The sequence below is a fragment of the Trematomus bernacchii genome, unplaced genomic scaffold (genome assembly GCF_902827165.1).
Source record: "Trematomus bernacchii unplaced genomic scaffold, fTreBer1.1, whole genome shotgun sequence".
Lineage (NCBI taxonomy): Eukaryota > Metazoa > Chordata > Actinopteri > Perciformes > Nototheniidae > Trematomus > Trematomus bernacchii.
The window spans coordinates 9,301,384-9,311,209 of NW_022988050.1; the positions used below are offsets into that span (position 1 = coordinate 9,301,384).

At 43.1% G+C, this 9,826-nt stretch overlaps 1 protein-coding gene across 4 annotated transcripts in view; it reads right to left on the minus strand.

The window, feature by feature from the left end:
* Nucleotides 1-359: 359 nt before the first annotated feature.
* Nucleotides 360-9,826, minus strand: part of LOC117473559 (C-terminal-binding protein 2) — an 88,220-nt gene continuing 78,753 nt past the window's right edge. For all 4 annotated transcript variants that reach the window (XM_034119193.1, XM_034119192.1, XM_034119191.1 and 1 more), the window contains 5 exons: nt 8,931-9,145; nt 7,000-7,130; nt 4,962-5,089; nt 4,214-4,331; nt 360-2,170 (listed from right to left, as the gene is read on the minus strand). In XM_034119193.1, coding sequence (XP_033975084.1) covers nt 1,990-2,170; nt 4,214-4,331; nt 4,962-5,089; nt 7,000-7,130; nt 8,931-9,145 — 773 coding nt within the window. In that variant the 3' untranslated portion in view covers nt 360-1,989. The remainder of the gene's footprint in view (nt 2,171-4,213; nt 4,332-4,961; nt 5,090-6,999; nt 7,131-8,930; nt 9,146-9,826) is intronic.

The following is a 9,826-nucleotide window of genomic DNA, read 5'->3' on the forward strand; positions in this document are numbered from 1 at the left end:
AGAAGCCTGTAGATTGACAGCTCCCAGAAAATGTTATTTCTCAGTAAACAACGATAGTTACCCGAACTACAGTGAGCTTTAAATAAACAAAAGGACTCATTTAGGTAGTTACCAACCTTACAAGATTACGTTTTACCCGTGAGGTCCAACCCTTTGTTGGTTTTTCAGTTAATCATCAGGATGGTGTCACTCTTGCTGCATTTCTTTGTTATTGGGACTTGTTTATATTTTGGTGCCCCCCCTGTGACAACGGATACAACACATCTTGTAAGAGTTTGTTAAAGGAACCCATTATCAGGATATTCTCTTCTTAAGTATACAGGACATACAGTGTTCAAAATCATTCTGGTACAGACAGCTGGTTCTCAGAATCATATCTTTTATTTGAACTGCACTGAATGCTAAATGTTCACCTTGTACAAGAAACAAATACAAATACTCACACTAAAAACAAAAACATACTGCTGGCTGCCTCTTGCTATTGTTGGGACACTAAGTAGGAGTTTCTGCTATTGCTCTTACAGAGAGGACGCCCCAAAGAACCTGTCCTTCAATAGAACAATGAAAATATAAGAAGGAGGGAAGAGGGTGGGTGGGGGGGTGGATCACATAGGACTATGGTTATAGGAACATTTAACTAGGCAATACAAATCTAACAGGACTCTTCAAAACTCTTTAACACCAAAACCAGGGATGCGCCTTGTATATAAAAATACCACAATGGAGAGGGGGGGGGGGGAGAGGGGGAGGAATATCCAGACTAACCAGATTTAGTCTCATCTTTTTTTTTTCTTTTTCTCAAAGACAAAATTCTGGGAATAAACAATATCAGCAAAAAAGTGTTTTCCTGAGTCATTAAGAAATGAAGTTTGCTTTAACCCTTTCCTGTCTTCAGTGTGAAATGTGCTCACAGAAGGGGGCGTGGTCTCATCTGTGCACCGATGCCACTCAGTTCATATCTGTAATATCCGTCCATTCAGCAGAAGAATCGGGTGCAGTCAGTCACGCCAAACTTGAGTCTTTTTTTTATGATTTATACAAAAAAAAAAAGTCCTTCATCAGAGTCACACTGACACACCGACTCTAAACTAAAGACACAAGTGAAATATTTAGCTGGCAGCTCCCCTCTAAATCCATGTCATCTCAAAACTCAGCTACATTCAAATGTACAGTGAATGTTTGTTTAGTATAACTGCTAACGGCTCAAAAATAATCCCCACAGATTATATTGGAGCAACTTTTGGTGTTAACGCTCCACAGGTGCAGAAGAAATCCCTCACGCTGTGTAGAAGTGCCCTCCAGTGGTGACATCTTGTAACTGCAGCAGCTTTCATGTGTCTTATTGCCAGGAAAGGGTTAAAACCCACTCTAGATTACTAAATCGTTTCCTTTTGTTTGACGAATGATAAATATATATAGTCATTAATCCATTTTTAGTCATTCACACTGAAGATTGAAAGAACAAAATAATTCTTCTGAGGCATAATGAGGGGCCTAAACAACACACATTAGTTACATAAGGAGGGTCGGAGAGGTGGGGAGGATCAGGGGGCGGTTGGGAAGGGAAGGGGAGGGGGGGGGGTTAAGGTCCAGTAGCACATGATGCCAGAGTTTTTTCTCTTGAGTGTGTTGAGATGAGGGCCTACGTTTCCCATGAGCTCTGAGGTGGAGAGGGGGCGGGGACAGAGTCTCAATCGGGTAATCCCGGAGCGCTAAAAACACTGGACTCTGTGTCCACAATCATAGGCATGTCCCGAAGAAAAAAAAACAACGAAAAAACCCATCATCATCATCGAAGAGTAAAGTCGGTACTGAACCCCAAGAGACAGAGAGTAAAAACTAAAACGTTAAAAGTACAAATTCCCCCGGAACACTTCCTTTGTTCCCAGTTGCTGGCTGGTTTAACAGGCAGCCACGTGTGTCGTTTCACTGTCTCTTGGTCCCAGTTGGTCGGTTGCGTTGTGATTGGTTGTTGGAACCCTTCTGCTGCTATTGCTCGGTGAGGTGCTCTCTGGTCTCGCCGTGTTTGGAGGGCTGGTTGGGCGACGGCGCCTGGGAGGGGTGTGTACCGGAGGGCAGGGAGTGGGCGATGGGCACCCCCCCCGGCACCATGCCCTCTAACGCCCCTGGCATGCCACCCGGAGCCACTCCAACTACGCCCGGCGGATATCTGCAGGGGGGGCAAGGTGAGAGGTTAGTGTCGTAAAAATATGTGAATCCAAGAGGGGGGAGGAAGGACTCACAGGGGGAATAGCCCACACTCCCAACACCGTGAAGGATTCTCGGAGCAAACCTCACACTGATTCTACTGGCTCTTTTTCACCAAAGGAAACTACACAGGAAACATGTAAGAAGTGTTATGCTGCGTTTCAGGTGGTTTTACTTTTAGTTGGTTTAGGAAAAGGATTACAAATGTTTAATAAAAAGTCATGGTATAGGGAGTCGCAGAAAAGTAATTGTAATGTATGTCGTAAATAAAATGTAAAGCATTACATGTCATAAAAGACAAACTTTAGTATGTCGTAAAAACAGAAGAAGGTCATAGCCAATATCAGAGAAACGACATAGTATAGTATGTCGAGAATATCTGAAAAAGTCTATAGTTTTTCAAAAAGAAAAATCATTTCATAGTATGTGAAAAAAATGTCTTATTATAGTATTTTGAAGGGAAAAAATCATATAGTAGTATGTCAGAAATACGACATAGTATAGTACGTAAAAATTGTGTAGTATGTCGAAAATATAAAAAAGTCTTAATTAGAATTTAGAAAATATCAGAAAAGACCTCAGCGTATATGGTATGTCGTAGGACATGAAGTGATTTTAGTTCCTGGGACCTTTTTGATGAAAAAGAGCCATTATGTTAAAAATTCTGTAAGGAAACTTGAAGGCAAATCCTCATAATATGGAGCCCCAGAAGGTTCATGGTAGGACCTCACAATACAGTTAACATTCCTTCTGACCCATAGAACAAGCCTAATCTTTTTCTTATAATATATAGTATAATGTTTGTGTCATGTCTGTACCACTGTGGCAGGAAGACTAGCGTGAGTTTATAGCTGTTCTTATCCTCCTTAACCTATTGCAAAGTAATGCAGAATAACTGAGAAATACAATCCCACCCTGACCCCTGGGGGGCTCCGTACAATAACCACTCAACCAAACAGGAGGGGAAACGCACAATAGAATTGTGAGAAGTGAAATCCAACACATTGAACCCATAAGAAGCAGGAAGCATGACTCCATGAAACTGTCTCTGAATAGCTCGGTCATGCTTCCTGCACACTCAAAGCTTCCTCTGCCATCCATCTCTACCGAGTCAGTCAAACAGGTGAGTACTGGGGGATTGTAGAAGGAACACACATCAGATCAGAGAGGGTCTTATCCGGGACCTCCAGACTGAGGCTGTGGCCCCGGACGGTTGTATTTACCTGCTCCTGATCTAGGCAATAATTTTGTCTTGGGGGACACCGGCTGTTATGCCCGAAACAGTTTGGTTCACTTGGCTGCGTGAAAAGAAGCACATGGAGGCGGACATGCTGAGATCAGGAAGAGCCGGCAGGTGGGCAAAGAAAGACCTTTCTACTCCTACAGGGGACAGTTAGCAGGGGGGGGGGGGGGGGAGGGGGGCACTACCAACTACTGCAGGGCTTCATTAATAACTTGACCAGTCCAATATAAGGAAATAGATTATAAAACAGTAAATATAGGGGAATGTACAAGGTTTTTTTTTAGGAATTTCTCATTCAGTTAGCATTCAAATAAAAGTAATTGGGACAGAAATAGCAATTACAACTCCTTTTATTACTTATCTATCATTAATTACCTCATTCTGTGTACTTTATCACAATACCCTTTGTTTTTGACCCAAATAATGAATGAAATATCTTAAAACAAATCACCTACATGGGTACAGAATACTTAAACATCATATCAAATGTACTGAGGTATAAAAACACAACTAAAGGTTAATCCAGGGTAGCAGTTTCTCTCTGAAATAAGATAAGATAAGATAAGAGGTACTTTATTGATCCCAAATTGGGAAATGTTTGCGTTGCAGCAGCAGCATCAAAAACCACAAAACAAGGCATTGCACAATGGTAGAAATGAGAGAGTAGAATATAAACAATACTAGCATTTAAACATCTCAAAATAGAATTAAAACAGCAGTAAATAAAAAGGGGTGTATCTGTCAGACCCCTCCAGTCCCTACCTGTAGGCGGCGCCGTTGAGCTCAGGGTGAACGCCCGGCTGATCCATAACGGCCCAGGGTGCCGTGGTGACAAAGAACTCCTTGTTGACGCAGTTTCTTAAGCTGTCGGGGATACGGCCTGTGTCACACACACACACACACACACACACACACACACACACACACACACACACACACACACACACACACACACACACACACACACACACACACACACACACACACACACACACACACACACACACACACACACACACACACACACACACACACACACACACACACACACACACACACACACACACACACACACACACACACACACACACACACACACACACACACACACACACACACACACAGAGAGAGTTAAAAGCATCAATCACACACTAACAGACTCCCTACAGTGGATGGGTGACGTGTTAATGAGTTCAGACTGACGAACATATCAGGCTTGGATACACAAATGCAAATTAAGATCATTTAACAATGTGGATGTTTTTCCGCTGGGCTCTGTTCTGCGTCGGGGAGCTAATGATGACATCTATTAAGAGGTCCAGATTTAATAAAGGCTGCCCGGGGCCTATTGAAGTGGAAATGTGACATCTGGGAAAGAAGGACGTGCAACAGGTCACAGAGTAGGTGGAGGCGGGGGGGGGGGGGTAGTGGGCCTGATTATGAAGCAGTGGAAGAAGGGGGTTTTATTGCTGGTTTTGTCAGATGAGCAAAAGCAGATTTTGAAACGTACCGGTGACGGCTCTCCGGATCTCGGTGGCCGCGGCCTCCCTCATCTCCAGAGACGCCTGCTCGCTGTACCACGCTGTGTGCGGCGTGCAGATCAGGTTGGGGGCGTCTTTCAGGGAGCCCTGAGAAAAACTGCAACACACAGGGGAAGGAAAAAGGAGAACGATTAAAAAAAACTACTTAGGAATTGAGAGCAAATGCAACCAAGACATGTGATTTTTTTGTAATTTAAAATGATGATTAATACAATAAACAATGTCCAGTTCCTGCATTTCTGTTGGATTTTTGTTACTTGATCAGAATCAGAATTCAGTTTATTTCCAGGTACGTTAACACATACAAGGAATTTGCTTATTTGGTATCTGGTGGTGCGAACATAAACTAAAAAAATAAGTTTCAAAGTAGGTAAAAAAAGGAAATATATAAGGATAATAAAAAACAAGTATTTTTAAGAAACAATTTAGCATTAAAAAACAAAGTTCAATGTAACAATACAAATAACCTTAAAAGCTAAAAATCAAAACCCCTTAGGACAATGAGTATATAAGGCAAACTGCAGTGTATTATATTTGAAAGTGATTTGAGTTATATGAGCTTCACTGTGCAAAAAGACGAATGTGCAGACAGAAAGACATGAACAAACAGGATTTGCATATTCATAGATGCTTCAAAAGATGAATGGGGGTGAAGGAGTAAATGTAATTTGCAACTAGATAAAGGTGTGACATAAATATGACATCATTTCACTGTTTCCTTATAAAATGTCTAGGGGGTCATTTAGTTCTAAAAGCTCAAATGATTGTCATAAAAATGTGAGGAATAGAAAGTGGGAAAATAAAAGCTCTGGAATAAATGACAGCAGTTTAGCACTGACAATACAGAAGTTGTTATATTGAACAGCTGAACAGTGATACAAAGTCTGAAATGGAGATATTAAAGCTCCATCACTTAATATGTGTGTACAGCCAGTGTAGGTTATTAAATATGTTCATGGGCATTTCTTTGTATTTTTGCTATGTATGAGAATACCAATTATAGCAGACATTATTCATAATTGGGGTAATCAGAACACCCATTCATGTGCATCTACTCATTCCAAATTGTTATTTTAACATGAAATGCTTGTTTATAATTTGGGTGACTATCGTCTGGAAATATGGCCAATGGGAGAAAATGTCAGCTGCTTTTATTCACACTACCACAATCTATTCCAAACGTTCTCTCCCTCCTCTCATGTGGCACTGAAAACAGATCAGCTCCACCTCCCTCTCCACCTCCCCCTCTAACCTCTCCTGGTTCTGTGCAACGCCTCGTGGCGCTCTGGATCAGAGTCGATGTCGGGCCAAAGTTATGAAACTCTCCCCTGTTGACATAGTGGGCCAGCGGAGCATGAGTTCCAGCTTCATCGGGCTGAGTTTCAGTCTTCTCCAGCAGCCAGTCAGCGGATCAGCCGGCCAGAAACAAGCAGCCTCCCAACTCCCTGACTGCCCCCTGATGCGTGAACACAACATCGACACCAGCCCCCCCCCCCCCACCCCCCCGAGACTGGAAACATGGTTCTTAGAAAGGTGGAAAACTGGGAGGCGTGTCAAGCTGTTTGCCCTCCGGTGAGGAAATAGAAATGGAGATTGGAGCGGCAGTGTAGTGACGGGACAGCAGGAGGAGATTTGGGGGGTAAAGCGTACAATCCCCCTCAGTTAGGCTCACATTTCAGAGAGTTGAAGCACTGTGAAGCATGTACGGCTCATTTTGAACAAACTCTTCGTTGCACTCAACCATCTCCCTGCACTTTGAGCTGTATTACGTTTCGTCTGACGGGAATAAAGGAAGCTCTCTGAATTCCATTACATTCAAGGCCATGAAAGAGCATTTGAGTACGAGATGTCTTTAACTCTTCATAAGTCTGCCATTGTTTCTGTCTGCCTATCTGTCTCTTCAGCGGTGTGTCATGTGTTGCTTTCTTTTCCTTTATCCGTCTCTATAAGTAAAGCATTCACCTGTCTGATTAGTGTGTGTCTGTGTGTGTGTTTGTGTAGACTTACGTGAAGGGCTCCGTCTCATGTACGTCCAAGGCGGCTCCACGTATCCTCCCCTCCTTTAACGCCTGGGCCAGGGCCTTCTCATCCACTAGGCCCCCCCGCGCAGTGTTCACCAAGAATGCACCCTGACGCATCTGCAGTGACACATACATCCAAACAAATTAACTCAAGACACACAGCCGGTTATTTACAGAAAGATTCCAAGAATTGGCTGTTTTTTAAAATGTCTGTCAGCCCAGCAGTAATCTGTCTGATCTAAAGCGGGACATCAATCTGGATTGGACGCCTGCATTTAAGGGTCTTTACAGATATTACATTGGACGTCAATTGAGAGGGAAAACGAAATGTGTGACACCTTTGTGATCTAGGAGACAGACGGCACCTGGGAAAATACTGTCAGATGTGGGATAGAGAGCAGCCTTGATCCAAAAGCAATAGATGAAATGAAGGATGAGGGGTGAGCTGGAAGATGAAGCAGCACCACCACCCCTCTCTGCTTGTGGGGGTAAAAAAAGAAATAAGGCACAACAAAAAGTGTAAAAAAAAAAATCAAATGAATATGCTTAGAAGAAAGTAATCCCTTAATCTTGACAAAAGCTGAAATCCAGGGGCATGAAAAGCCTTTACGCTGGCAGGCAGTCTTTTATTAGGCATTGGTGGTTTTGACACACACAGAAACACACAAACATGTATACACACACACACACACACACACACACACACGTTTCCACATTAGAAGCTGGGAGCGACTGCCAAGATTTTTGGTGAGGGGAAGAAGGGGAAAGTGTTCTTTCATTGCAGCACTTAAGAGGCAGCTGAGAATCATAAGCTTTGAAAAAGACACACGGTTAGCTAGGTTAGGCTATTACCCCACAGCCACTCCTCGCATGCTGCAACTCACGGAGAATGGCCCCCCGAGAGGCGACACGAAGAGAAACCACAGTGAGAGGTGACACTGGGAGAAGTTGACAGAAGGGTAGACACTTCTTCTCCAACAGTTCCCCGGCTCCCCTGCAGGTGTCGCCCCGGGCAACGCCTCGGAGTGCAGATATTGACTCAGAGAACAGCCCTCTCCCCTCGCAGAGCTCTCACCCCCCGCAGAGCTCTCACCCCCCGCTGCGCAGTCTAGTCGATATATTTGCTGTAGCCGTGGGCTGGCGCTAATTGCATTTGACAGAGCAAAGGAATGAATTTGTGTCCAGCTTTGGTAGAGCTTAAGATAAAGAGCAGGGCATGTGCAGGCAGGAAGGCTTTTCCCTCTCTTCCCCCGTCTCTCTTTCCACCGGCTATAATGCTCTTTAGGACAGCCTGCAGCCTGACGGAGTAATAATACACCAGCAGCTCTGCTTGTCTACCTGAGATACAGCACCGCATTAAGCCCAGGTCAGGTCACAGCTGTGCAGTGGGGCGTTGGACATGTGTGCGTGCGCCAGAGGTGGGAAGTAGTGGAGTACAAATACTTTGTTACTGTACTTAAGCACATTTTTCTTACTCCACTACTTACACGACGACTTTTTACTTTTACTTCTTACATTTTTAACACAAATACCTGTACTTTCTACTTCTTACATTTTCAAAACAGGTTAGTTACTTTAGTTTGAATGTGTGTTTGGTGGCGTGATCATTATTATTTAGAGTCAGTCTATTGATTTGAACACGATCCGTGTATCCATCATTTCCTGGTCTAATAACAATGACATTATTGTTCTATTTATATAAAGTGAGGTCAGGTACTCTTTAAAACAGATGGTAGTTATGGGTACTTTTTACTTAAGTACATTTCGAAGCCCATACTTCTTTACTTTTACTTGAGTAAAGACGTTGAGTCAGTACTTCTACTTTCACCAGAGTATTTTTTTAAACACGAGTATCTGTTCTTCTACTTGAGTAAAGGATGCGTGTACTTTTGCCATCTCTGGCGTGTGCTAACGTACCTGTTTGATGGTGAAGTCGTTGATGAGGTGGTGGTTGTGCTCGTTCAGGTTGCAGTGCAGGGACACGCAGTCGCTCTGGTACAGCAGGTCCTGCAGGGTGTAGACGCGCTGCACCCCCAGGGAGCGCTCCAGCCCGTCCTGCAGGTACGGGTCGTAGAACAGCACGTTGAAGCCGAACACTTTGGCCCGCACCGCCACCGCCTGGCCCGAACGACCTGAGGACACACAGGGGGGAGGGGGAGGGGGGGTTATTCATGTGTACAGAAGCATTTGTATTCAATTAACATTTCAGGTGAAGAGATTGGATGACGTTATTAGCCAGAACAGAGATCTCAACCTTCTTTGATCAGCTGTCACAAACTGCATTTAGTATGACTATTACTAAAAACTAGTATGATTTGAACTGGCATATTTACTTTATTATGAGCACTGTCCCTGGTAAATAAACAATAAGTAAAAATAAATGTATGATTCTACTCTCCCTTTTTGAGGAAATGTATTTGTTGATAGTCTGTTCTTCACATATCATAATGATCACTAAACAATGCTCTCAACATCATTTATTTTAAATACATAATGTTCATGAAAGAGAAAAACTATTAACCAAAAAGATAATTTAACTTTAGAAAAAGTGTCACTCTTTATCAATGACCTCATCTGGTGGCGTCAACATAAAACAATAAAGTTTTCCATTGCAAAAATAGCTTTTGATATTCCATTTCCATTTGATTGATTGCTGTGCTCGGACATCCTGTTCGACATAAATGATATCCAAGTAGAAAGACTATTAGAAATAATATTTTTCTTTGTTGGAAAGAAAATGATTAATGAGCGATGAGTGCCGAGTGGTGGAATCAAGATGGAGAAATAACTTGGCAGGAAGAGGACAGTGTGAG